The sequence below is a fragment of the Parus major genome, chromosome 1, assembly GCF_001522545.3.
Source record: "Parus major isolate Abel chromosome 1, Parus_major1.1, whole genome shotgun sequence".
Taxonomy (NCBI): Eukaryota; Metazoa; Chordata; class Aves; order Passeriformes; family Paridae; genus Parus; species Parus major.
Window position 1 is genome coordinate 89421868 of NC_031768.1, and position 27688 is coordinate 89449555.

At 51.7% G+C, this 27688-nt stretch overlaps 1 protein-coding gene across 3 annotated transcripts; it reads left to right on the forward strand.

Moving 5' to 3' along the window:
- The first annotated feature begins 393 nt into the window (after positions 1-393).
- GPR156 (G protein-coupled receptor 156) lies at positions 394-25871 on the forward strand. 3 transcript variants are annotated; one of them, XM_015636287.3, is made up of 12 exons: positions 394-510; positions 7363-7477; positions 8565-8710; positions 8819-8963; positions 11581-11717; positions 13862-13997; positions 14864-14974; positions 15945-16070; positions 16514-16609; positions 19352-19588; positions 21739-21897; positions 22452-25871. In XM_015636287.3, exons 4-12 carry the CDS (start codon positions 8859-8861, stop codon positions 23637-23639), a joined length of 2295 nt encoding a protein of 764 aa, XP_015491773.1. In that variant the 5' UTR covers positions 394-510; positions 7363-7477; positions 8565-8710; positions 8819-8858; the 3' UTR covers positions 23640-25871. The 3 variants fall into 3 exon arrangements, with proteins under 3 accessions (XP_015491773.1, XP_015491801.1, XP_015491785.1); XM_015636315.3 differs by having other exon boundaries at positions 8822-8963; XM_015636299.3 differs by having other exon boundaries at positions 8640-8710.
- Positions 25872-27688: the final 1817 nt, after the last annotated feature.

Sequence of the window (27688 nt, forward strand, 5' to 3'; positions counted from 1 at the left end):
GTTCCCAGCCGGGCGCATCCCGCCGGCAGCAGCGGGATAGGGGCCGGAGATGAACGCAGCCTCGGGAGCGCGGGGCTAGCGGGGCCAGGTCAGCCGGGGGGCAGTGCCGGGGGTCCCGCTCTCCCGGCTCCGGGGGCGTTCTAGGGAGGGCTCGATGCTCCTCTTGTCGGGAGGAGGCGCCGGCGTGAAACGGGGTCCAGCCCTGCCGGGACAGCCCGGACCCCCGGGCTTTTTCCCGCTGCCGAGAAGTTTTGTCCCGGGTCAGGCGGGAGCGGGGCCGGCGCCCCGGCGGGAGGAGCGCGGCTGTCCGGGCCCCTCCCGCCGCCCGCCCCCGCCGGGCCGCGCCGGGCCGGGCGGAGCCGGGGCGCTGAGGGGCGGCCGCAGCCGGGGCGCTGAGGGGCGGCTGCAGGCGCTGAGCTCCGCGTCCCGCGGCGGCTGCGGGGCTGCTCCCGCCCCGCTCCCGCAAGTTTCCGCAGGTTGACACCCTGGCTCTGGGTGCCGTCCCCGCAGGTGGGTCGGGGGCTCCGCCGGGCGCGGTGTGGGGAGAGAGGGGCCGGCAGCCGTGGTTGGGGCTGCGAGCGGGATGGCTGAGACGAGGGCGCCCAGGTTAAAGCTCCCGAGTTGCCACCCTGCCCTGGCGCTGTTCGCTGTGGTGGTTTTGCTCCCCGTGCCCCTTTCCCCACAGGCCGCGGGATGGGCTGGCAGCCCCCGGGCGCTCCCGCCTGAGGCACCGAGCCGTGCTCCGGGCGCGCTTTTGGGGGATGCAAGAGCTCCTCGTTCGCCCTTCGCTGGCTTGGCTGTGCCCGGAGTGCACCCCTGAGCTCGAAACGGGGCGAGCTTGGGCCGAGGTTTTGCAGCTCTCCAGAAAACACCGTCCCGAAGGTTCCGAGCACCCCCCGGAAGGCGCCCGTGGAAGCGGGAGCCTGCCGGCACCTGGGGATGGGAAAGGGCTGCCTTGCAGGATGCAAAGATGTGAAGCTGCAGCGCTAGGTCAGTTTTTGCTAACCAAACTGCTGTTACCTGGGGGAGCCCTGTGCCTTTCGGAGTTCAAAACGGAGAGAAGAAAAGTTGCACCCAACTCCACAGTGCAGCAACCTGTTGGGTGGAGAGGGAGAGAGAAGGGACCCCTGAGCTATGGATTCAGTGCTGCTAAGGGTTGAGACCCCCCCCCCCCCCCCCAGGAAACACTTCAGGACCCAGCTTCTTTGCTTCTCCTTGGCTGCCAGAGTTGAGCATGACACAGCTCCCAGGGACTCGGTCACCTCTCAGGAAGGGGTGGCTCATGGACCCAGAGCTGGATTTTCCGCTGCCCCACAGGTGCTCTGCATCCTCAGAAGGGCAAGGAGGAGGCCAAGGGAACCAGATCCCAGGTAACCGGGAGCTGCCAGTGTTGAGTTGCAGCTGGCATTTCTAATTCGGCCTTGGCGCAGCTGCCACATCCCCTCACCCACCTGGTGCCGGGCACTGTGCGCTCCGCTCGTACTGCGGACCCTCTGCTGACACCGCTTACGAGTAGCGCTTTCCGCACTGGTTTGGTTGTGCCTCCAGTTTGGGAGCTGCCCCTCTCCACCCCCGAGCAAGCCTCACCGCTGTCCACAGGGAGCCAGGCTGGCAGACCTCGTGGAAACCTTGATGTGGCCCTGCCCCTTGGTGGGGAGGCTTGTTTTGCCCAGCAAAGAACCTGAGAAGCCTGAGCAGGGCAGCGCTGGGTGCAGTTTGGCAGCCTGTGGTACCCGGGAGGGGAGCCAGAGGAGCCGTGGACATCTCTGGCTTTCAGAGCCTTAAGTCAAATCTGTCTCCTAGGGGAAAATATTCCCTGCTGTTTGGTCATCAGGGGTAAGTGAAAGAGCTGTAGTGCTCTGTTTTCCTGCCTCTTTAAGGACTAAATGTGTCACTTGATTTCCAAAATCCTGCCAAATTTGAAAGAAAAAAAGCTAAATAGAGAAAAAACTTGCTGACCTTGTTAGGGCTAAAAGCTGTCCCAATGCTTGGGGCTGTGTGGCTTTGCAGCCTGGCCATCCTAGCCCTGTTTGTGAAAACACTGGTGTGCTGGTGCTATGAGGGCTGTGAAGGGATGGTGTCTGATTGCGTGAAGGAGCAGCTGAAGCTTTCTGCCAGCTTTGGAAAGGGAGAGCTCTTGAAGGCATATGCTTAATGTGAAGCATAACTTTATGGAAATATTCCTTCTGAGGTCTCTTCCTCCTCTGCATTTGATAGCTCAGCTGTGAACAGCTTCAGTGGGGGTGAGCTTCTGCTTTTAATTAAGTCATACACACCTCAACCACAAGGTAGATCTCCCTTGTAAATCAAAATTCTAAATCAGACTTTTTTACCTCTTATTCGTGGTGGCTCTCTAAAGATGGGACAGAAAGACAGAAAAAAAATCACAGGCTACATCTTCCTCTAAGGCTGTTTAGCATGTTCCTGTTTGTTAGGCTGGTGCTAACACCTGGAAGGCAGAGGGAGCTGATGGAAGGAAAGGATGTTGGAGCCTCCAGCAGTGGTGCTTGGAGCTGAGCTGTGCCTCAGAGCAGCATATTGGGGCATGTTCCCAAAGGAGAAAGTAACAGCATTTGATGGGAATGGCCTGGGAAAAAGGCAGCTTTCTGAGGCAGATCATGCATATGGATGGATGGGAGCAGGTATAAGGCAACAAGTGGCACCAGGAATGGGCGCAGAGCCCTGAGACCTGGTAATGCTGCACCAGTCACAGCACCTTGAAGCAGCATCCTGGTGGAAAAGTGTGTCACACAGCCACAGTGGAGTCCTGCAGACTCTTGTCCTGTGACAAGGTGCCAGCCTCTCTGGGGCAGCGATGTGGGTGTGATCCCTGGCAGGGATTCAGGATTGACCAACCTGGCAGATGGGGGGAACAACTTGTGGTTTGCCTGCAGCAACTATTTGCAGGGCAAATTGTGAAGCAGATGCTTGGGGATATTTGCATACCTCCAACATTTCTTCTCCTTGGCTGTGCTTGGCAGTGTGGCAGGCAGGAACTGCCTTTCTGTGGCCATGGGGCATGGTGGCCACACAGTTTGGCCCTGTAGCCAGCCCTCACCACTTCTGCCTCTTTGTAGTGAAGGTGCAGTGCAGCATGAAATTGGCTGTGTGTTTCTGGAGAGGCGGCCTGTAACATCTCACTTTCACACCATCTGCCACATGCCCAGCACTTGGGATGGAGACCTTCCTGACCCAGGCTTGGGAACAAGCAGAGGTTGTCCCATGGAGACAGAACAATGCCTACAGGCGTGGTCTCCCACTAATAAATGAAATAATTGATGAAGTTGTTACAGAGTAATGACAACCCAGGATTTTCCCCAAAGTGGTGAAAAGCCTCTGCATGTCCTTCCTGTCCATGCAGCACAGCTGCTGGAGCATCATGCACCCCAGCCCCCGGCTGTGGGCAGAGGCTTGGGCATGGGAAGAGCATGGCAGCAGCACTGCTCCTTCTCAGAGCGGTGCTTGGGTCTGTCCTCTGCCTGTTTCTGGGGGAGGCAGCCATGCCCTCCTTGGCCCCAAGTGGTGAGGCTGCTGTTTCACAGCAGAGATCCCACTGCTTCCCTCACTGGCTGCAGGAAGGTGAGCTTCCACCTGGGGGTACCATGGTGTCACTAAATTTCTGGCTGTTTCCTGCTGTCGCTTGGCTCTGTGTGAGGAGCCTTCCAGGCCACCTGGCCAAGCAGGGATGAGCTCAGCACGAGGGGTGGTGGGCTCCCAGCCATTTTGGGGAGGCAGAAACCTGGAGGTTTCTGCTCATTTCATCCACATGCTGCTCAGCAGCTGCTGCAGCTGGACACGAGGGAGGGCTCAGATCTTTGAGTGGCACAAAGTTGCTCCTTGGCAGCTCCAAGGATTTGGTTTACCCCCCCTATCAGCTCTGGTCATATTGGCCTCATCTGTGACATGCTCCCTATGCCTCTTGGTATTCCCTCCTAATTTTCCTTCCTTTGAGCATCTCCAATCTATTTTGTTTCTGTTTCTCACATGCCTGTCATTGTATAGCAATTATGGTGAGAGAGTTAAAAGCCTTATCAGCTCCTTAGTGGGAGAAGTGTGAGTCAGCTCATTGCAGGACTGTGTGGTGGTTCAAAATAAGTAATGTGGGGTTTTTTGGGGTTTTGTTTTTGTTTTTGCATGGGGGTTTCTTTAATTCAAAATGTAAGCCATGGAACTGAAAAAAGCCATGTGGGTATTCAACCTGCAGTTCTAAAGTTAAATAGTCTAGAGGCAGAGCTAAATGTGCCAGCCTCATGCCATCCTCCATGTAGCTGACAGAGCTACAGTGGACAGACAAGCAGTAAGATCAGCATTCAGAAATTACTGCCTTTGTGATATTGGGACATGCTTTTCAAAATGGTAGGAGGCTTGAAAATCGCACCTAGCTTCAGCCAAAATTTCAGGTTTCAGTCACACAGCGTGCTCCCCATGCATGCAGAATCAGAAGCACCTTGTCCTGCACCTCCCTCCTTTGTGTGCAGCGGGTCCTGCAGCTCCTGGTGGTTATCCTCACTGAGCTTACTGTCTGTGAGGTATGAAGATATCAGGGGCCTGGAAGTGGCTCTGGAAATCCCAGTGATAGGAGCAGAATGAAGCAGGAGCACAGGGCATTCCCTGAGAAGAAGGGTGACAACTTTGTAGCTCCCCAGTGTTCCTGGAGATTGAGTCTTTGCAACCTAGGTTTTAGGACGATGTGATAAGCAGGGTTTCTTGGTTTTCTTTCTTTTTCCTTTTGTGTTTGTAGGAGAAAGCATGAAAATGTCGGTGTGGAAGTTTTAAATATAAATTAAAAATAATCTTCAGATATGCTGTGTGTTTTAACTCACAGTTTTTAAGTAGCTTCATCGCAGGGGGTGTTGCAGTAAGTCTGGCTTGTGACTTTTTTGATCACCTTGGGGATGGCAATATTGCAGGTTTCTCAGGCCAGACAAGAAGGGATCTTGTTGGACAAGAAGAGCAGAAGGAAAAAGCAGGAGCCTGTCTCGGAAGCAACAGATTTCTGAATTGCAAAACCCCATCCTGCGGTGTTCGTGTTGGCAGAACAGTTATCCGGATGTTTTCCCACTGTCAGTGTGCAGCCCGGTGTCCTGTCAGCCGAGGCTGCTCCACACCAGCAGAGCTCCATCTCCCACCAGGGATTGGCAGTAGGAGCATAGAGTCATCATGGGTGAGCCAAGGTCTCCTGCTCCCCTCCTGAGGCAGCAGGAATGGCTCTGCTCTTTGTGCATTGCTCCTTTTCCCCAATTGCTCTCCTCTACCTCTGGCCACACAGCCACCATCCCAAAAGGTCTTCTCAGCAGATGTTTCTCCAGATGTGCTCCTTAGAGAGGTGTGCATGTACAATTTCCCTGTCAAGGCTGGTGTGACCAGACAGGATTGCAGAGCTCATGAAGACTGGCACATTTCTGAATGCAGTTGTTCTGTTGTCTGTGATTTGACATCTTCTGTTTTCCACCTTTTGATTCACCAAGCAGTGATGTCACCTTTGGGAAGAAGCCTCTCTTTCAACACTACATCAAAACGAACCTGGTGGGGTGAAAAGTTCATTCTGCCCGCTCTGGGTCTATACATGCTGTGCCAATTTTTCAGCTTCTTTAAAGGTTTCTTTTCCCTCTGTGTTTTTTTTCCAAAAGAAACCTTTTGAAAGGGAAGAAGAAACTTTGAGAGAGTCAAGATGTGCATTGAGATGACATCAGCTGCAACTATTTTGAGGGCTGTTTATGCATCAGTCTGCAGTTATTCAGCATTGTTAGATATTGGACTCGATGACCTTCCAGGTGTTTTCCAGCCTTAGTGATTCTGTGATTCTGTATCTGTCCCTGAAAGTGTTCAAGAAACATGTAGATGCCATGCTTAAGGACATGGTTTATTGGAGGGGTTGGCAGTGTTGAGTTAATTGTTGGACTTGATGATCTAAGAGCTCTTTTCCAAACTAAATGATATTATGCTAAGTGTTCCTGGGTCTCAACAGATCTAAGGAAACAGGTTTTCCAGGCCTAGAGATCAGCCATTGAGGTGACCACAAATTGCTTTTATCCAAATACTGTTTCTAGCAGTCAGTGCTTCCCTTTTATCTTAGAAGATGATGGTGCTAATATTTTTCATGTGGTCCAGTCACTTGTTTCCTATTGAGTTTTGGCTTTGTGGATCATGTCTGTGTACAAGCCGATGTTCCTCTGTGGCCAAATACTCTTTACCGTGTCCCAAACAGGCAGCAGGTGCAAGGCCACAGAGACCGAGGGCAGCAAGGGGAAAGCAAAGCAAGCAGAGCTGTCGGGTCCTTCCAACCCAAGCTGTTCTGTGATTCTGCTCTGCAAGTCATCCATGGGAACTGGTTGGCATTTTGGTCTTAAAACCTCCCCCAAAAAACCATACCCCACAAGTCTCTGTTCTCAACGGATCCTTCCATTTTAAAGATGTGTTGTTTCCTGTCCTGACAAACACTACCTAGCCTCACCCTGAAGGTCAGTGACCCCCCCAAAGTGCTGGTCCCCCTTGGATCCTCTCCAGGCTACAGAGAAGCATTCCTGCCAGCTCTCACAGGAGGCAGGAGCTGGGCTGGAAATGCCTGTTGCCTTTCAGCTACAACTGCACTGGTGCTTGCTTTGTTGCATACTAATGAACACTAATTGGCCTTGGCTTGTTATCAGTATGGTGTGGGAGCCGTTTGCAGAATGCAGGGGTGGGGGCTGGGGAGACCCCAAGGGGCTTCTGCCCTTCTCCAAGGAGTGGCCTCCTGGGTGAATGAGGGCTGAATTCCTTGTGGTAGCACTTCCATTTGTGAGCCGTAGGAAGGCTGTGCTTGCTGGCCTCATGCCCACCTTGGTAGTGGTCCACCTGCCAGGTGTGTTCCCCCTCTGACATGGCAGAAGGTTACAAGGAATTATAGGGGTTTTTGTCTTTAAACCCACCTGGAGGCATGGGGAGGAGCTGAACCCCCTGGAGGCTGGGCAGTGCTCACCTTCAGGTCTTGCCAGCATCAAAGGTTCAGTGCCCCCCTCCTACCCCCATCCCCACCCAGTCCCTCCACACTGTCCATCAGTCTCTGAATCGTTCAGCTGGAGCCTGTCTCCTCCTTTCCACTGCATTTCCAGCGTTGTAGCAATCCTGGCATTCACTGCAACAGCTGGATATCTCCTGCAGCCATGGCTCTTTTCCAGTCACTCAGCCTGAGCTGTGAAGGGCATGAGAACTCCCAGAGGATGATCCTGCTGGAGTGGGGAAACACCACCACAAGTTTGCTACAAGCTAGAGGGAAGGGGGCTTGATGGAGTTGGGTGGCGTCAGCACTCTTGAAAAACACGTCTTTACACACCATGTGTGTAAAATCTTCAGTCTGGCTGAGGTGTGATACTGTGTTTGTAGGACACAGCGAGCTGATCTCACGCTGGGTGAAGTTCTGGCAGGGGCAGGACGGTGCCTGGACCTGCAGTACATGAAGACTTCTGCCAGCGGGAGAGCTGGGGTTATTGCTTCAGAGGTGGGTCTGCTAATTTTGGACAAGTAGCCTTCTTTCTTTGATGTGCTCGGGCTGGGACTTGTAAGCAACTACTCTAAAGGTGAAAAATCAGTGTACACTCGAGCTGAGAACACCTGTAGCTTTTCTGTCATTTGAATCCCAATTGTGCCCTGTGACGAACATCAAGTTTCAGACCAGGTCCCGGCTACTGTGCTTCTTTTTAATTTACTCTTTCTTTGCTCACATAATGACAGGAGTTTTTCCAAAGAAAGGACTTGGAAGCAGAGGGCATCAAAGTGTCAGGAGCAGTGACAGGGAGGGATGGAGCACCAGTCAGGCACAGGGGATGCTCAGCCAGGGAGCAGCCCCGAGGAGCACGATAGGGATAATTTTTTCCTCCCACCTGTTGTTAGGAGCAAATAGGGAGCGAGCTATTGCGCCTCCTCCCCAGCTGCTAACGACGGGAGACTTGCTTATGGTCGTGCACTGGAAGCTAATTAAACCTGGTGACAATGGTAATTGAGTAAGGATGCTTGAGGATAAGTATGACCTCATGTCTAAAATGGTAATGAGGCCTATTAAAATCCACACCAAAAAGAGAAATGAAAGGGGGAACAGAGGCAAAGGTGGTGCAAAAGGAGCAGGACCAGGCAGGGACAATACCTGGCAGCCAGAGCACTGGGAGGGAGGGGGAGCACGGAGATGCCAGGCTTCTAAATCTCCTTAATAAACAGCCGGCTCTTCAGGTAGCCACGTCGGGCCGAGTCAGCCAAAACACCAGGTTCAAGCACCTTCCCCCTCTTCTCACACCAGGCCTGGGTGTAGGTCCTGTTAAGTGATGGCAACACGTGTTGCTGTTCATTGTTGTCTTCATTGGCTGTTTCTTTGCTGGAAGAAAGGGATGTTCCATGAAACCAGCAGTGACTTCTGGCACAAGGAGGGTACTTTCAAAATGACCCTGAAATTGCTCCAGTGCAGGAAAATGCATTGGCAAAGGAAAGATGCAGGGGTTCAGGGTGCCATGCCTAGCACAGCACCTCATTTCAGCTCCTAGATGGGATATAGGGGCTGGGGGCCACTGTGACCCTCCATAGGTGCTTTTTTGCAGGGTGGTGTAGTAGTGCTGGGGATGCCACCGTGCTCCATGGGAGGCCAGGTCCTGAGCTGACTCCCCTCGCTGCAGAGGACACCCCGAGGGACACTGGTAGGGGGCACTCCCTGTCCTGGCTCTGGATGTGCATCACATCAGTTTGGGTAAGCTCATCCCCGGGCTGCCCTCAGACCCTGCCCTGCAGGCAGGGAGGATGTGGTGTGTGCCAGAGGTTTCTTCTCACTGGAGAAGGCCAACGCTCATCCTTCCAGCAGGGCAAAGGTACGGCTGGATGACGGCTGAGGATGTGCTATGGAGCCGGGATTCAACTGCTCTGAGCTCTGCGACGGCAGCTCCAGTTTTGGCAGTCAGGAGCAGCAGCAGCGGGCGCTGCAGGAGCTCTGCACTGTGACAGTGGTACGTATGGGTGCAGTGGGGTGTGTGGATGCAGGGGAGTGTGCTGGGGTACAAGGTTTGCTCTGCAGAGGTAGATTTGGGGGAGGGAAGAAGAGGGGGTTGCAGCTGTCAAGCAGTCCCAGTCCAGCTGAAGGCAGCACACTGTCACCGACCTGGTTGGCCCCCAAGACATGCCCAGTCTAGGTGACACCCAGCAGTTATCCAGGAGGGCAGAAAGCATCCATGAGAGCCAAGTCATGTCAAGCAGCCTTGCCACGTGTCAGCCAGCTGCTCAGGATTGGTCTGAAATGGCCCCATCTGCCCTTGACCTTTCCTGTCCCCTATAACTTCAAAGTGCTTTTCAAATATGAGTAGAGCAGGATTTAATTAAAAGTCATCATCTGTAATAAATGGTACCTTCCCCCTCCCACCAGTAAGGCGGTAGAAATGACTCTGGGATGCACTCAATTGCAGCTGGCACCACGTGAGGCTGCTGGATGGAGCGGCGAGGCTTGGCCCACTCGGCTCTCCCTCACGTCCTGCACGACCATGGGCCTTTAATTAAAAGACTGTAAGCTGCTTGGCTCCTCTGGCTCTGGCAGCCGGCTTACAATTAATATTCCCCCTGCCAGGACCAGGATTTACTCCGCTCAGCAGCCAGCAAAGCGCTCCATCAAGTAGCATCAACATCCAGGGAAACAGCAGTCAGGTGGGAGGGTGTGTGGGAGAGAAAAAGTGGAGATCATAGGGGTGTTTCTGATCCCTGGATGGTTGCTGGGAATAGGGTGCAGTAATACCTTTGACAGTAGCCAGATGTGAAAATATTTTGTTGGTGGGTGCACCTGAGAGTGAAGTGCAGAAGCCCCAGAATGCTGAGTTTGCCCTGCTCACCTCAGTGGCTGAAGCCAGATGTTACCCTTGGGCTTGAGCAGGTGGGACACAGAAATAGAATGTCTGGATCATACCTTACAGCCTTGTAGCAGCCCTGTCAGCTCCAGGAAGTGGGGAGGATGGGCCTGATCTGTGCTGAATGATGGGGTTTTTACACAGAGTCCTGGCGTAAGTGGGGGACTGACTTGGCTGACCATCTCTACCATCTGGTGTGGTTTTCATTTCCCAAAGAGGCAAAAGACTCCCCAGGGAATAGCAAGAGGGAAGAGGAGGTGGGAAGCAGTTTTCAGGAGGGAGATGAGTATCCCCCTGGGGATCCCTCCACGCTGCTGCAAAGCGAGGCTGAGATGTGCATGCAGCTGTATCCCAGCAGCAGCAGCTCTCAGCTGGATGTCTCTCCCAGGCAGGGGTTTGCCTTTCCCAGTTGCCCTGTGACCAGCATGGCACCAGCATGTGAGCTGCCAGGAGCCTGCAGATCAGCTGTGCTCGTGTGGCAGTGACACGTTTTTGTTTCAAGAATTATGTGGTGGCTTTAATTCTGCAAGCTGTGCGTTGTTCTTGCTCGCCCAGAGGAGATGAAGCCTGGCTGGGGAAGAGGGACATGAGGCATTGGCTCTAAACAAATGCCTTTCTTCTGCCTGAAGATTTATTTCTAGCAAGGTTGGAAGCAGCTCAGACCTTGAAGTAAAAATTGGGAGTTTGGGGCTGTGTCAACTGTCAGGAAAAACAGTCTTCTGCAATAGAAATTGGATGCAGGAATATCTGAGAAAGGAGTCAGCACCAGAGAAGTTAGTGAGGTGGTGTGTGATCCCAGCTCAAACCCCATTTTTCTCCCTCCCCGCTTAAAGGGGATGTGCCAGCACTTTTATTAAAGTGATGTTTTTTTTAAGGAAAAAAAAAAAAAATTGGTAACCCACACATGCACACCCTGTTAAAAATGCTGGAGCATTCTGGATCAGCAGCGGAAATAGGTTTCTTGTTTCACATAGGATCATTTTATTCGTTTTATGTTAATAAGGAGATAGCAGAGAATATTTTTAAATGGAGATTTAAACCCATAAGGTGGTTTGTGTGTAAGGAGAGGGGTGCCTCCATCATTCCCACTTTGGGAGTGTCCCTCAGAAGCCAGTTCTCAGCTGATGTCTGCCTGGGACCAAGTTAGTTTCCAGCCAGCTGGGAGACGGGTGGATTCCCGCGCAGTGTGTCACCACCTCTGAAAAACGCTGTCACACTCCCTTTGCTGTGCTCCTGCACCGACTGGCAGCTCTGCTGCTGGCTCCAGTCACGTCCGCCAGCGGATCAGTTGTCTGCTGCAGGGAGGGGTAAGGGTGAGCACCAGGAAACATCTAGAGAAGCATGATACCAACTGGGGCACCACGGGGCCTTTCTTCAAAGATTCTTTTCCAGAAGACAGTGGGGAACTGTTGTCTGTGTTCCCATCTCCCAGAGGCAGGGCTGCCTGAGGTTTGTGAATCACTTGTACAGGCATCATTATGGATTTGGCTAGTTGGTCATAAGAAGAGAGCTCTTGGACTGCCATGTCCTCCTGAGCACTCAGCAAGTGACAGAGCACACATCCTGTCCACACACATCTCAGTGGCCCTACCTGCATTACTTGGTCTGGTGTCTTACTGGGAGCTGTGGTTTCTGGCTGAGCAGGATAACTGGATCATGCTGGAGTAGGGGCCTCCTTTGCTGAGAGTCCTAGCAATGTCCTCTTCTTCCTTATCCCTTTTGCCTCCCACAGACATCTTTTGACCGCAGTGTGAAGAGCTCCCCATCCTTCTCTGCTGGGCTCCTGGGAGTTGTGTGGACATTCCTGACTGGAGGAGTCCTGCTAGCACTCTTCTTTCTCATCTTCACAATTCGCTTCAGGAAAAACAGGTAAGGGCATCCCTCTTCTCTTGGGAGTTTTCCCCTGAGCTGGAGTAGTGGAGTCAGGCTCCTTCAGGACCAAGCTCTGAGTTGATGACCAGCTAAGGATCAGGATGGTGTAAGCCTGAATAAGCAGGACAGGGCAAGCAAGGGTAGTGCCAGGGATGTTGCAGGTTTTTCCATCACACAGAGATTTGATCACTGCTGGAGACAGTCCTGTTCGGACTGCTCCTTTCCTCCTCAAGGCATGGAGCTGTAGACAGGATGAAAGGAAATGGCATCAGGGGAGGTTCAGGTTGGGCACCAGGAATAATTTTTTCACTGTAAAGGTTGTCAAGCATTGGAACAGGCTGCCCAGGGAAGTGGTAGAGTAACCATTTCTGGAAGTGTTCAAGACTGGGTGTGGCACTTAGTGCTGTGTGCTTAGTTCTTATGGTGGTGTTTGATCAAAGGTTGCACTTGATGGTCTTTGAGGTCTTTTCCAAACCTAATGATTGTGTGACTCTATGGGTACCCTCTGGCACAGACAGTGGTGCGTGGTCTCATCCTGGAGGTGCTACTCAATAAAACCATCAACAGGAGTGGGAAAAAAGAGAGCTCATTTCTGCTCCACATGCTTGAGAGCATCGCTCTGAGCAGCACAGCTCCATAGCAAGGTCATCATACTTCCCACTGTGTGCCATGTCCTTCCTGCTGTTGGGCCACTCATACTTTGAAGATATTGATAACCCTTTTTGTTCTTGGCGATTGCTCATATTGCTGGGGAACCTGATCTCCATTGGTGAGAGAAACTGTAGAAGTGTAGACTTTTCTTGGTGCTGCTCAGTCTGTAAAGAGGAGATAAAAAGTCCTGCTCCCCTGAAGGCAGCATAAATCCAGCAGAAGGCTCAGCAGTTCCTCAGCTCAACGTGTCTCAGCTAGTCCTGAGCTGTCCTCAGCAATTCTGGATGTCTCTGCTGCCTCTGCCACCTTCTCCTCAGCCTCATTGGTCCCTTGGGATCTCAGCTGCTTCCTCCTCCAGGGATACATCCCTCTCCCAGGCTTCACCTGGCAAGGCCTTTGCTCTCAATGTGCCATTGTTTCACAAAGGTTTGCATCTGAGTGCAGCCTGGACTGATGTTGTTTGACTTCTCTGGTGGCTTTAAGGAATTTAATGCTCCTGACAACCACTGTGCAGTCGGGAGGGTCCTGCCCATAAGGGCTTGTGTTGAGGGCCCTGTGCCTGCTGTGCTGCAGCAGCTGCATGACCTGCATCCCAACTGCTTCCCAGTCTGAAGCACTTTATTTACTGAGTGGTGCTGGCCACTTGAATTGTTCTCAGAACGTGCTGTAATGAATGTGTGTTATTTATTTGCTCTGCTGTAAATAAATACTGGTCTGCCTCCTGAAGCTGGCAGGGCAGAGGAGACCTTTCTCAGCTGCAGCTGAGAGCATTGGCTGGTGAATATCTTTCTTCAAGGGCTGAGACATGGTGAGGAAGGAGACAGACAGGTTGAACCCCAGGCTTTGTGACTGCAAGACAGCAAGCCAGGAAGGAGCTCAAGGAGAGAGAAAAGTAATGACTTGGCAGCAGGTCAGAAGGGCAGAGCTGTTGGATGGGATAGCAGGAGGTACAGCTTTCACTCGATTGGCTTGCTGGGGAAGGGTGACAGGCCATGAGAGATCAGTGGGTTGATTCTCCCATCCCTGAATACAGTTACAGGATTATGAGTGATGAGGTGAAATTACAGAGGGGAGACTGTAACCTGAACGTTGCTGGCAGCTTCCTGAAGTTGAGACTGTGCTGAGTGTGGAGGAAGGAGCAGTGGGACAGGGATGTTCCTGGGGGCACACGTAGCTCTTGCACCCAAAGCTTACTGCTGGGGACAGTCACCCTGGGCTGTGTTGGTGTGGTTTTCCACCTGTGCCCCTCTGCAGCAGAAGTGTTGGCATAGGGCTAAAGGAATGCTTGAAGGATTGTGAAGCACTCCAGCAGGAAAGGGGAGAGGATGGGACCATAGAGTAGTGGCTGAACTTTTGGAGCAGGCTGGGGGTGGACAGTGTGTCAGCATCCCTTGTGACCGTCATCATCCCTGTAAGGGGACCTCACCCCTGTGCTGCCAGGTCATGGTGTTCAGTAACTGTCACCAAATTCCCTGCTTTGTTTCCTAAAGGATTGTGAAGATGTCCAGCCCCAATCTCAACATTGTGACCCTGCTGGGCAGTGGCTTGACTTACACAAGTGCTTACCTCTTTGGGATTCAGGAGCAGAGCCTGCCGTCTGGAGACTCAATGGAAAAGCTTATTCAGGTGAGTGGGGTTTTTGCTGGGATGGGCACCCTGACACATGTACAGGCCTGTCAGTATGTGCTCTCTCCCAGCCAGTTGTCACCTGTGCATGCTCTGTCCCAGCCACAGCCTGTCACCACCACGTTGCTCAGCTGGGCTGTGGCTTTCACATATGCAAATGGGAACCAGACACTTTCTGTCTGAATGGCCTTCGCTGTTTTGCAAACCACATCTGCACCGAGGATGGGATTCAAGGCAGGTCCCCGGGGGACAGGTCCCACAGGCAGGCAGGCAGGCTGCTGGGCTTGTAGAAATGCAGCAGGCAGAGGGGAGTACAAAGGGAGATGGGATCCTCCACACAGCCACCACTGCCTGACACAGCACAGGTGAGTTTTTTGGCTGCAGAACAGATCTTCATTAAAATGCTCACCTGTGTAATGAACCCCCATGTCCTGGCCTGAGGCAGCCACCCTGCCAGACTGAGCATGCATCTATGTGGGGGACTGGGACATTGGACAGTGCACACCCTGCATCCTGCTCAGCCACTGGGCTGAGGATAATTAACAGAAATGCCAGCAAATGATTTATGGATGCTGGGACTTTCTGTGCCCCTGCTGCTCACAAGCTGCCTGTCTCTCCCTGCCTGCCCTTCCAATGAGAGTGTCTAGGGATGGGGAGGAAAAGGTAGGCAGCAGGCATGCCTACAGAGGAGTACTTGCCTTTGAATTTATTTCATCCTGTGGTCAGCTTTTTTGTATCTGATATCACCCTCCAGAAGTCAGAAGAGTGTAGACATGTCCCCAGCCATCCTTACTGCACCCCAGACTGGGAGGGTGTGTGGTGTCCCTGTGAGCCCCTTTCAGCCCCCTTGCTCTGACCCCTGGCAGGTGAGGCTGTGCCTGCTGTGCGTGGGGACCTCCCTGGTGTTCGGTCCTGTCCTGGGGAAGAGCTGGCGGCTCTACAAGGTGTTCACCCAGCGGGTGCCGGACAAGCGGGTGGTGAGTAACCAGCATTTGAGGTGGAAAGGGAGGGTTTCCATGGGGGAAAAACACCAGCAAGTCACAAACCAGTGTGGGATAGCAGATAAAAATGGCATGACAGGGATGGATGCCACAATCACAGGCCTGGTTTCACACCTGGCTGGGCATGGTGTTTATGGGCATTTATTCCTGCACAATGAGGCTGGAGATTTCCCACTCTATAGGCAACTGGGTGCCCTGCCAGGCTGCCTCTTCCCCAGTGGAGTCCCAGCCCCATCACTGAGAAATGCTCTCATTTTACATTGGCCACATGCCTTCATTACTCTACACACCAGTGTTTGTATTCAGGTCTGTGCTGATTGTTTTTGTGGGATGAAAGTAAACCAGGTGTCCTCAAAAGCATCTGATGTAGGGCCATCCCCAGATGGATCCCATCTGCTCTTGAAGGCAGGAAGGGAGCGCTGGGCACTCCTCTGCAGCACTTAAGGACGGAAATTTGTGCACAAAAAGGTGCACTTAAAACTTTCAGTGGTCACTTTCAGCAGTGAAAAAAGTAGGTCTCGGATGAAAGATGGGACAAGAGGGTTTGCAGGGGAACTGGGGACTAGCAAGGACTCCTGTTTCACACTGGGTTCTGTGTTAAACTTGCAAAATTGTGATCCTACCAGGTGTTTATCTCCACCCTTTTTGTCTCTGCATGTGATATGGTCATAAGGGATGACAGTCGTGGAAGAACTCTTTTCTCTCATAGCATTTACCTGTTATCCACACCATCAGGCAGGGTTTATACCTGGTCTCAAGCCAGGTCTCTTGGTATAGGTCTTCAAGAATTTGGAAGTTAAAGACAGAGATCTTGTGGCCAACTCAAATGTAGGTGCTAGACACCTACTCTACTTGAAAGAAACCACAGAAAGGGACCCAAGGGGGATGGAGGTCATTGGTGCTCATTTGTTCCCCATAGTAACTTTCACTTCTTGTGTGTTTGCAGATTATCAAAGACCTGCAGTTGCTGGCGATGGTGGCAGCATTGGTGCTGGCAGACACTGTCTTGCTCTTGACATGGGTGTTCTCTGACCCAGTCCAGTGCTTCCGAAGCCTCAGCGTCTCACTGCGGGTAAAAGGATGAAGAGGGCCAGTGCAGGGTTTTGCTATGTCCTATCTGAAATCTGTGGACAGAGTTGGTGGGTGGCTGGGCATTTCGAGGTGGTCTTTGAGAAACAACAGAAAGAAAAACAAGGTAGAAAACCCTCTGGGCACACTGGATTTGGTTTATGTTTGGTCTATTACAGAGGCCAGAGTCCACTGCAAAATTTCCAGGTGTGTGGAGATCACCTGCATGACACAGGAGGACTCCAAGGCATCTGCTTTAGAGAAATGTTAAACCAGCCCTGTTGGCAGCAGGAGGCCAGAATCTTCTCACTTGAAGCTTCTGCCCCTAACAGCACCAGCTTTGACCTCTCCTTTCAGAAATTTACAGAAGAGACCAGCTTAGGTGCATCTTCCTGTTGGTCTGTGCCAGGCTGCAGCCTTCACTTTTGCCTTTCCCTTGCCTTGTAGGCGACAGAGAAAGGCATGACATGCTCCGTGAGCCGGGTGCAGTCCTGCGCGTCGCTCTATTCCGATCTCTGGCTCATTCTCATTTTAGGGTTTAAGGTAAGTAACCTCTTGACTGTTTCTTGCATTGTATGTCACCTCCTCGCTGTCTTTCAGTCTAAACTGTTTCACAGCATTTGTCATTTCACTGCCCTCTCAAGCAACATGGCCATTGCAGTTCCCGGCTACTCCTGTTCATTGCGTAAACCCTCCTATTTCCAGCTCTTCCCATCTTGGGAAGGGTGAAAGCCCTGCTAGCTGCTTTCTCCTTGCCTCACCATCTCCTTTATGTACACTATGCATATACAGTCAGTCTCTCTTGATCTCTCCCCACAACCCCCTGAGCTTCATCCATCGCACTCTTTGAAACTCACACCTTGCTGTTCTTTATGTCACGCTCATTCCCTAAAGACTCCAGTGAATGGCCACTGCCAAGGCACACCAGGTGGCTCTGCCCTGAGTCCTGTGACTTCAAACCAAGGTGGTGCTGATGACAAGTGCTTGGTCCCCACCTTTACAGGATGCTTATCAGGTTAATTATACCTCTGAGGTGCACTTTCACTGCACATGGCCAGTCTTTTTCCAGCAGTGTTAGTTTTACTGATGTAACTATGTTGGTATAATTATCACTGTAATTATCTGTGGTCTCATGTGTCTCTGGTGTGGCAGAGGCTGGACACATTTCAGAAAGCTGATGTTGATGAAGCTTCTGAGATCACAGCCTTTTTTTGGGAATGGCTTAATCTCTGCGTGCAGAACAGGCAGCTCCTTTGTGATTCACTGTAATGTAATACTCACTGACCATCTACCCAGAATCATAGGAAAAAGAGCAGAAAGGGACCTCACAACACAGACAAGTCCTTCTACATTTAATTTCAAAGACATTAATCTAGAGTGTCCTTAAAAGTCCTTTGGTGTTAGGGAATGTAGGCATTACCTGGGCTTTAAGTGCTGTGTCTCCACCTCTGATTTTGTCTGCAGTTTGTGTTCGGGTTTAGAGAGGTAATGTCTCTGCTTGCAGCCTTTACAAAATCCTTTTGTAAATAAAACATCCCCATTATCAGTTTCAGGTAATCTTTTTAATGTTGCATTGAATCTGGCCCTGTTCCTTCCTGCTTATTGGGGGTCATGGAGTACTTCCTTGGTGGTTTCTCTGGAGTTAGTCTGGATTTACACTAATGTGAGAGTAGGCTTTATCTCTGCGTACATAGCACTTCTTAGCATCCACAGTATTAATGTGCTCAGCCCTTTGGGAAGACACTCAGTGTATTATCCTGGTTTTACTGGCACAGAGCAATGAACAGAAACGACTTGCCAAGGACATGCCTGGAATTAGGAGCAAAGTCCTCTGCTCAAGTTTAAAACAAACAAACAAACAAGCCACTTATTCCTGTGCTTGCTGAGAGTCCTAGTTTGAGATGGCAGCACTGTTGTTTGTGTCCCAGATAGACTGTGTGAATTTAAATGGGACTTTGGTGCTGGTTTTTTCCTGTTTAGGGATTAGAGGTTGGCTTGCCTTTGGGCTGTTTGGAGGTGCCCCATGGTGGACACAATTATGATCCAGTGAAGATTCTACAAAGCAGGGTCAGGTGCCAGCCCAGTTCCCAGCAAAGCAGGTTTCACTCTTACAACCCCACCTTGAGACTTTGTGCTGCTCTGAAATTGGGAGTCTCACCAGAGATCTGGACATAAACCTCTCTTGTCCATGTCCCTCCAGACCTTAACCCTGGCAGTGGCCATCACAGTCATCAACCAGCCACAGCACAGAGGGGTTCAGAAAGGTTTAAAAAACATCTGCATCTCATGTCACAAAGCACTTCTTGATGCCCAAAAAATAATGACTCTTAGTAAAAGGCTGACACTTACTGGGTAGCACAAGAATAATGTAGGTCATATTCCCTGTATTCCAGGTCCTTGCAAGAGCTGGGACTTTGTTAGATGGTATTTCCAAATGATCCTGATGGCAGACCATGCTCAGTTCTATGGAGGCAGGCAAAAAATACTTGATGTTTCCTGCTAGTGTCACCTAGGGAAGGAGTGGGTTATCCTGCTGGATAGTTTTATCCTGAGCTTACTGGAAAAATGTGTGCATGAGACCCTTGAGGAGCAGGGTGGTGAGACAGCCTGCTCTGCTCAGGGGGAGGGAGAGCCTCTGTGTACAGAGCACTTCTGTAGTGCCCTTCCCTGCTGCTGGAGTCAGGAAACAGCAAAGGGAAGGGAAAAGAATTGCACCTGGTAGTTTCCTGGATTATTGCTATTTAAAGAGGCACCAAGTACATCCTTTTCCCTCTGGTCTAAACTTCATTTCTCCTTGCTTTCCTCTTTGAATTCCTTCTGTATATTTTTCCTGCTCCTTCAGAGGTATGCTGTTGCTCCTTGATGGCACTCACTGCTGCATCCCTGCAGGGACCTCTGCCTCCTGTCTGCCTGCCTTTGCTTCTCCTGCTCCAGGCTGCCCAAGGGGTGGTTTTGACAATTTCTCCCAGCCATCCCCTGCTCTGTGGCAGCACCTGCTGACCTTTGACTCCTGGCTCTTCACACCCTTTGGTTGGGACCACCTGTGCCCACCAGTGGCCTCTCTCCTGCCCTGTGTCCCCAGCCCTGCTCCTGGCCTGCAGCAGTGTGCCGGGTGTTTGCCGTGGCAACACCACCGCACGCTCCAGGTCTGCATTATAGATCAAAGAGCATTAATTAGGATTGCGCTGAGTGTATCTGAGCTCACCAGGCTTGGTGCGAGGTGGGGGTTGACACCATCAGGCTGTAATTTTCCACACTCTGGAAACCTCTTTTTTCTGCTTCCAGAGTATCCTCCTGCTATATGGGACCTACTTGGCCGGTCTGACCGACAATGTCAGCTCCTCACCAGTCAACCAGTCCTTGACACTCATCGTCGGGGTCAACCTTGTTTTCCTGGCTGCTGGCACCATCTGCTTAGTTCACCGTTTCTTCCGTACTTGGCACAATTTGCTGTTTGGTTTTACCTCTGGAGGCATCTTCGTGTGTACAACCACGATCAACTGCTTCATCTTTGTGCCACAGGTATGCTGCCACCTCTGTCCTGTCACTTGGCTGGAATCGGGCACATTTTTCGAGTTTAACAACATCAGCCATGGGTGTCAATGCACTCACTTTCCTGCTTTTTTCCCCAAAATGTTTGGACTCACCTGCACAGCTCGTTCTCCAAGCTCCACCCCACCCCACCCTGGTGGTTCTGCTTCCCCAAGCAAGTTCCCTGAGTCTTAAAGAATCACAGAATTGTTTGTATTGGAAGGGACCTAAAGATCATTTAGTTCCAACACCCTTGCTGTGGGCAGGGAAGCTTCCACCAGACCAGGTGGCTTGAAGTGCCATTCAGCCTGCCCTTAAACATTTTCACACATTGGGCCATACACAACTTCCCTGGGAAAGCCTGTTCCAAGGTCTCACCTCTCACAGTGAAGAATTAATTGCTTATGTCTAATCTAAACCTACCCTCTTTCAGTTTAAAAGCATTCTGCTTTGTCCTATCACTGTGTCCTTGTAAAATGTCCATCTCCAGCTTTCTTGTCCCTTGTCCCCTTTATGTCCTGGCAAGTCTCCAAGGAGTGCAGCACTGCTGCTCAGAAACCCTCCTGCAGGAGCGTGCCACAGGTAACAGCCACACAGCACACGTGAGATGAGGCAGCCACCGGCCTCCTGCTCCATGCAGGTACTGGGATGTGTCCTTTGTGCAGCTGTCCATTCCTCTTACCTCACATGGCCACTCGCACCAGGAGCTTCTGCCACTGGCAGGGATGGAGCTGGGCACAGACCATCCAGATAGCCCAGCCACTCTCAGAGACTTCTTTGCTGCTGGTGGTCCCCGGGGGAAGCTGTCCTCCTCTGCACTTTTGGAGAAGGAAGCTGGGCTTTGCCACAGGCAAGGAGGAGGAGGAGGTGGAGGTGTTTAAAGGAAGCCTTTTGTGGTTAGGTGAGGCGCTTCTGCTTCCTGTGTCCTCCAGGAGCAGCCTGGTGTGCCTGGCCATCACGTTAGTGGGAATAATGCTCCCATTGTTAGAGGGAGAGGAAACAGTTATTTACTCAGTTGAATGTTTGGAGGGATGTTTGGGCTCAAGGACGTGAGGTGAGAAAGGGAGGAAGAGGTGAAGCTGACGAAAGCACATCTGTGCAAGAGAGGGCTCAGGGGATCTCAGCAATGTATATAAATATCGATGGGGGAGCAAGGCTCTTCTCAGTGGTATCCACTGTCAGGACAGGGGACAATGGGCACAAACTGAAACACAGGAAATTCTATTTAAACATAAGGAAACGGCTGGAGTTTTTTCTGTGAAGGTTGTAAAGCACTGCAGCAGAATGCCCAGAGAGGTTGTGGAGTCTCCATCCTTGGAGATACTCAAGGTCCAGCTGGACAAAGTTATGAGCAGGCTGCTCCATCTGACATTGCTTGAGCAATGAGTTGGGATGATTTCCAGAGATCCCTTCCTGTCTCAGTTGAGACAGTGTAACTGCAGAGCCCCAGACCCTTAGATGAGCAGCCTTTGGGAGCAGGGATCCAAACCTCCTCTGGCGAGCATCAGACCTGCTGGCCATGTTCTGCCAAGCTTCAGGTCTCTAGGACTGAGCGTGGAGAAGCTGATGAGCTGTACTTGCATTCTGCCTGCACCATTCTTCTGCGGGAGCCTGGGGCCCTTGAACATTTTATTTAACTTGGATATTTTAATTCATTACCTTGTTTTTCCTAATGGGCTTGCTTTTCTGTGGCTCATCTGAGATCGATAAACAGCTGGAGCTGGGCTGCACAAAAGCTTCTAGGCAGACACTAGATGAGAAAAGAGATACTAAACATTGCTGTTTTTCAGCTTGTCACCAGTGATTCAGGGATAAGGGGGCATGCATGGCACTGTCTTTGTCAGGGAGTGGGGAGAAGAGGGAGGGGGCGTTTACAGTGTGCTCAGCAGTCTCAGTGCAGCCAGGCACTGACGCTCTCCAGCATTAAAAGCTGGAGCCTGGGTAGGGCTCAGATGGGTGGGAGGCTCCAAGTGACACTGCAGCCCCTCGCCCAGCCATCTCTGGCTGTCTGTCTCAGCTCCCCGGTCACACCCTGCCTTTGTCTCCCCCTCTCCATCCCTTTGTCTCCTTCGAGCTTAAGCTGCCTGCCTCCCGCTGTGTCGGCTGGGGCTCTGTGGATAACACCCTCTTCTACTCCCCAGCTCAAGCAGTGGAAAGCCTTTGAAGAAGAAAGCCAAACCATGAGCTACATGGCAAAATATTTCACCAGCCCGAGCAGGAGCTGCCGCTCAATGTACAGCGAGGAGCAACTCTACCAGCTCATAGGGGAGAAAAACTCTATGAAGCGGCTGCTCACCGAGGTACAGGGCTCTGCCGGCCCCCCTCCTCCAGCTTCTCTCCTTCCCTTTTGTGGGCTGAAGGCTTTGCAGGGTGGGAAGCCCTTCTTTACACCCCTGTCCACACTGGTGATCCCTCACCAGCCTCTTCCTTCCTGAGGGAAAGAGCTGCTTCGTTTTCTTGCACTCCAAAGCACCACAATTTAGGCATAATCTGGAGGGTTTAAAAAAATTCTGTAGGGAGGAGTGCAAGAGAGCCTGGTTCCCACAGCCTTGTCAAACATGGTTAATTTAGAGGGGAGATGCTCTGTCTCAGAAGAGCCCCCAGCCTCCTGCTCCCTCACCTGCACTGCATGGGCAGGAGCACCCCAGCCTGAAGAGCTGCCTGCCCAGTGAGCTCCTTCCCACACACACGTCTGGGGGGCTGCAGGGGAGGCTGAGGTCACAAATGCTGCCGGTGTGGCTCTTGCCAGGCAGAGAGGGGTAATTTGTTTTCTGGCAGTGCCTGCTTCCAAATTGGCAGTGTTTTCCTGCTCTCTGCCCGTCCCACACTTGACAGGCTTATTTGTTTGACACAGAAAAACGCCGTGATTGAAAGCCTGCAGGAGCAAGTGAGCAGCGCCAAGGAGAAGCTGATGAGGCTGATGTCTGCGGAGAGTGGCTGCGAGCCCCATGCGCTGCCAGCAGCTCCCTGCACCTGGAGCTCAGGGCAGCCTGGGGATGCACCAGGGGACTGCTGCCCCCTGGATACAGAGAGGGATGGGTGGCAGCTCCCCTGCTTGCTGAGTACATCGCCTCTTGGCAGCAATGCTCAGGCCCTCCAGAAACCTGAAACCCAGGAGCCTGTTTGCTCTCAGGTGCTGCTTTTTAATACAGGGGACAGCATTGAACAGGGCCTGAGAGATGTCCAGGAATGTGGGACACCTGCAGTGCAGGGGCAGCCTCCGGAGCAGCTGTCAGGCCAGGACAACTCAGCTGGTGTAGCCTGGGAGTCGTCCCCCAAAGTCAGCTATGTAAATAGTGAAAAGCTGTGGGAAATCTTGCAAGAGTTAAGCCTAGATGGCAAAAACTACAGCCCAGCCTTATCTGCAGGATCTCTGCTTGGAAACCGGGGCACCTCAGGAGAGCAGGGAGAAACACAGGTGGGCCAGGAGGGCTACCCAGGCATCCAGACACCCCTCAGCCCCTACCTGGCAAGGCATCGTCGGAGGATCCCATTACCCCCTGCCTCCACACGCTTCCCCGGACACGTATCTCCTCGTGCCAGCAGCAGGGTGAAGGAGGTGGGCAGCTGGGGCCGTGGGGAGTCAGCACATAACTCCCTGGGAAAGGGAGGGGAGATGGCTGGCAGAAGGCTCCTTCACCCCCCAGCACCATCCTCTCCAGCCATCCCAAGGGAGGCCAGCCTCCAGCCAGAGGGGTGGCTGGGATGGCCTGAGTCCCAGGGTGCTTCATCGTGCATCGCACAGGAGCAGCGGTGGTGGCAGGGCACCCCGAGGGGACCCGCTGAGCCCTCCCTGCGCTCACTGTACTATTACCCAGACTCTGACTCCAGCAGCAGCAGCAGCAGCTCTGAGGAGATGTTTCATGGCTGCCACCGACCCTGCTGCGAGGTTTGCTTCCAGAGCCCACGTGGCTCCCTGGACAGCAGCAGCACGGACACGGACACAGAGCCCAGTGACTGTGAGGATCACCAGACAGAGCACCACGGTGGGCCCCAGCCCGTGGTGAATTTCAAAGACGATCTGAAACCCACTTTTGTGTGACTGGAAGCACCCCTACCCCAAAGGCAAATGCCCTTCTCTCCCGAAACACTGCATGTTTTCAGCAATGCTAAAGCCACACGTCCCTCTGGGGAATGTGCCGTGTTCTGGAATTTGGGGATTGTGAAAAACCTTGCCCTGTTCTGATTTGCAGTGTCAGTCCCAGCCTGGTCAGCTGTGACTGCAGCCTGAGTTTGGCTGAGAAGGGGTTGGCAGCACTCAGGGAGGTGGTGGTGGCCTTGTCCTGGCTACTCTGTGTCCCACAGGTAACCAGCAGTTCTGTCCATCCTGGTGCCAGCAGTGGCAAAACTGGGGCTGGGGGGTCTGTGAGAGCCCAAACTTTGTCTCCTCAGAGAGCTTCTCCTGTGAGACCTGTGTGATTCCCACTGGCAGGGAGCAGTATCCTGCCTCAGAAACAGCCACTGCTTCCTGCACAACACACCATATAGACCAACAGAGGCCTCCTTCCCCTGAGGCTGCTCAAGCAGAGAGAGCATCCCACTGCATCACCCCCAGCTGGGGATGGGAGACAGACGCCAGAAGCAGTTGCCAGCTGCCTCTCACCTGGGGTGTGCTGCTTCCAGGCAAAGCAAGGACTTTGGAACGGGGTGTGCACAGCAAACTTTTGGGTTTCAGTGGGTTTCTTGTAGCATCCGAATGAGAAAATGGAGTCCAAAGGTCATGTCCGTGGAGGTGTCTTTGCATTTTGTGTTTTTCAGGTGCATCATTGTAGGGTAGACTCAGGTCAGAGCTGAAGGGAAAGACAAGCCAGCCATTGTAAAGGAGGATCTGAAAAGGGGCTTCTTTTTTTACCTTGATTTCTGGGTCTTGTGCCCTTCTGTCTGTCTTTGTAAGGATGATGTAGTCTGGAATAAGGTTTGTTTGAATTAATATGCTCTGTTTAATTTTTATCTTAGAAACACCAAGAACAGTAAATCCAGTGTGTGTGTGCCTTTTTGGGGATATTTATCATGGCATTTGAGCTTATCGTTGCCTCCACAGGAGTTCAGGATGCCGAGACCTGATGCCCAGTGCAATATAAACCTTCTGGAGAAAAGCTTGATTAAAAGAGCAGGTGTCAGAGGAATCCTAGAGCTGGTTTTGAAGAAAGCAGTGTTAGCACTGCTCTTTCCATTACCCTTTATGATGGTGAAACCCCTCACTTCTCTTTCCCTTCACTGGTGCCACCTTTTTTTCTCCTGTTGCCTTTGCAGTTTTCCAAGCTTGCATGTAAGGCAAATCACCAAACTCAGTAACCTTATGAGGAGCAATATTCCCACAGCCGCATTTTGCTTTTAAAATGGAAACACCCCAAACAGGGTGTAATCTTTTTTTTTTTTTTCTTTTCTTTTCTGAGCACTTACGGCTCTGGCCTGGGAGAAACGCACTGGCTGCGAGGGTCCCCTGCCTGTGCAGGGCAAACCCGGGAGCCCGGCGACTCCCTGCAGTGGGACTCGGGATCTCCGTCCCCATCGCCTGCCAGCCGCCTGCAGTTCCGCAGCTCTCGCAGCAGGTGTTGCTGCTGCCACGCCGGGTGTGCCGGCAAACACCGAGTACATCCCACGGCATCGCCACGCTGGGACAAGGGGCGAGACAAGCATGCTTTAAGGAACCTATTAAATATGGGTCAAAACCTCTCCCCACCCCCAAACGTGTTTAGAATAACACTTTGCTCTGGGGCTGGGAAATATTGCAGCACAGTCAAAGGAAATGATCAACCATGAACCCACCTGGAAGCAGCTGATATAAAAATTAACTTTAAAGCCACTAGTGAATGCGGAAAAACCCTCCAGAGGACTTTGAACCGACAGTTTGTTTGGAAACTCACTGCTGAAATTTGAGGTCGTTGCTTTTCTGTGCGGAGACCAGCAGCCACCACCTGAAAACTGCATAGCCTGTGGATGCCTCTACTAAGAAGACCAAGAGCATTGTGGTTTGTGTCCTAGTATGCCCAGCAGGACCAGGACAGTGATCAGCACCTGTATTCAGCACTGGTGAGGTCACACCTCGAATCTTGTGGTCAGTTGTGGGTCCTCTCCTTGCTGATGGCTGTTTAGGGGAAGGGTCACATCACAGCCAGGATGTGATCTCTCTCCTGCTTCATGAACTTTGGCAAGAGGCAGGAAGGCAAGGAAGCCTTGAGGCTGTTATGCTACAACCACCTGTCATGGCTCAGTCTGCCTCTGTTACCCTGTCAACTTGCCACTGCTTAGGAAATAAAAAAAAATATCTTGATTGTGATTCAGCTGCCTGGTTAAAAAAAAAAGAGAATAAAAGGGAAAAAGATTAAAAGAGTTTTGTTAGCTATGGCAGAGAGGGATTACGACAGGCTCTCTGGCATGGGAGTGCTGACCATTGGTGTGGAAGTTTTCCCACTGCTTCGTGTTGGCATTAGCAGCTGGGATCTCAGGGAAGGTATTGCTCTCATGTTTGATACCAGGTGCAGCTAGGAGAAATAATGAGTATTTGAAAGTACCACAAGAGAGAGAACCTTCAGGTGCCTTTCCCTAGAGTAACCAGACTGTGTAATCCCTGGACACAGTGGTGCCACATCTCTGTGGAGACATTCCTATGGTACACTGGGGAGGAGAAGTCAGGGGGCCTACAACTCCAAGTAGCCTGGGCTGCAGGTTTTGAGGAGATGAGGGAGCACCTACATCTGTACATGACCTCCACAGCTCTGGAAGAAGCTTCAGAAAAGTCTTCTTTGAGTCTGGTAGTCATGAAGGCTGTGCTCTCTTCCAGAGCAGCATTGCTCTCTTCCAGAGCAGCATTGCTCTCCTGAGCCAAGAAACCAGGCATACCTCTTAGTTTGTCTGGTTTTTCAGGGCTGTCTTCTTGGCCTCTACCTCCAGCTCTGCCCTGCTGAATTGGCAGCTGCTGCTGCTCTTACCCCAAGGTCTGCGCTTGCAGTGAGAGCAGCAAAGCTGTGACTATCCAGTTGTGAGGCACTAAAGCCATCAGTGTAAGCTGCATCCTGATTGCTGGCCTTGTGCTCAGGCAGAAAGTGCTTGGGGAGCTCCATGGAGACAGGGAAAAAATACCATAGAAATAAAAGTGGATATTGGCATGGCAGGAGAACTGTGGATGGCTTCGTGGTTGATGTTAACTGCAGGAACTTCCTGCTACATGACACGGTCGTGCCTTATGGACCTGATCGATCCCTGAACACACCTGGCTGAGCAAGTGCATGGGACGCTGCCACATGGTTCCAAGTTTCTTTCTCTCAATAAGATTGTGTATTGAAGCTGCTGGAGCACATTCACCTTGGAATGTGTACCTCTCAGTGTTTACAGTGGGGTTCCTTGCTTTCACACCCATGCTACCACCTTTCCCCTGTGTAGAGGCGCCTCTGTAGCTGAGCTGGTTTTCTTCTAACTCAGGCATCTGTAGCTGCATGCTTTGTGCTGCCAGATCACAATCACTTACGTAAGGATTTTATTTTTTCTTTTTCTTCTTTTTTTTTTTTTTTCTTGTCCTGGAGGTTCTTGCAGACAGGATGGGTATGAGGGACTTTGTCCTGCCAGGCAACTAGATAAAGCACTCAGTGATTCAGCATTTATTGCACCCTACACAGATTCCTCTGTTATCATACCAGCAGGAATGTGGGGCTAGAAGGGATCTCCTAGTCATCATCATATTTCCCAGCAATGACAAACAGTGAGTCATAAAGTCCCTCTTGTTAATTTATCACAGTCCATCTTAAGTCATTGGGAATTTTCTTGGCAGGTTATTCAAGAACTTCACTTTGACAGAAGGAAACTTGTTTCTGATTTGCAGCCCACATTTTTTCATAGCCTATTTTTGTCTACTTGTTCTCATGCCAATGCTGTCTTCTAGTTAGTAGCTTTTCTTCCTTCCCGTTCCCCAACCTACTCTCTTCCATGCCGATGAAGAATGTGGCCTCCTCTTCCCAGGATCCCTGGTCTACTTGGAGAAGAGACTATTTTTAGTTCCCTCCAGCAGCTCATACCTATCCCTTTTTCAGTCTGCAGGGAGGCTTTGAGGGAGAGCCCTAGTTTCATTGCTACCTGGTTTTATTGCATATCCTT

Coding starts and splice junctions, on each gene's coding strand:
- GPR156 (XM_015636287.3), top strand. CDS start 8,859: ATGGAGCCGGGATTCAACTGCTCTGAGCTCTGCGACGGCAGCTCCAGT. Junction 14,975..15,944: donor GGGTGCCGGACAAGCGGGTG/GTGAGTAACCAG, acceptor GTGTGTTTGCAG/ATTATCAAAGACCTGCAGTT. Junction 16,610..19,351: donor TTCTCATTTTAGGGTTTAAG/GTAAGTAACCTC, acceptor TTCTGCTTCCAG/AGTATCCTCCTGCTATATGG.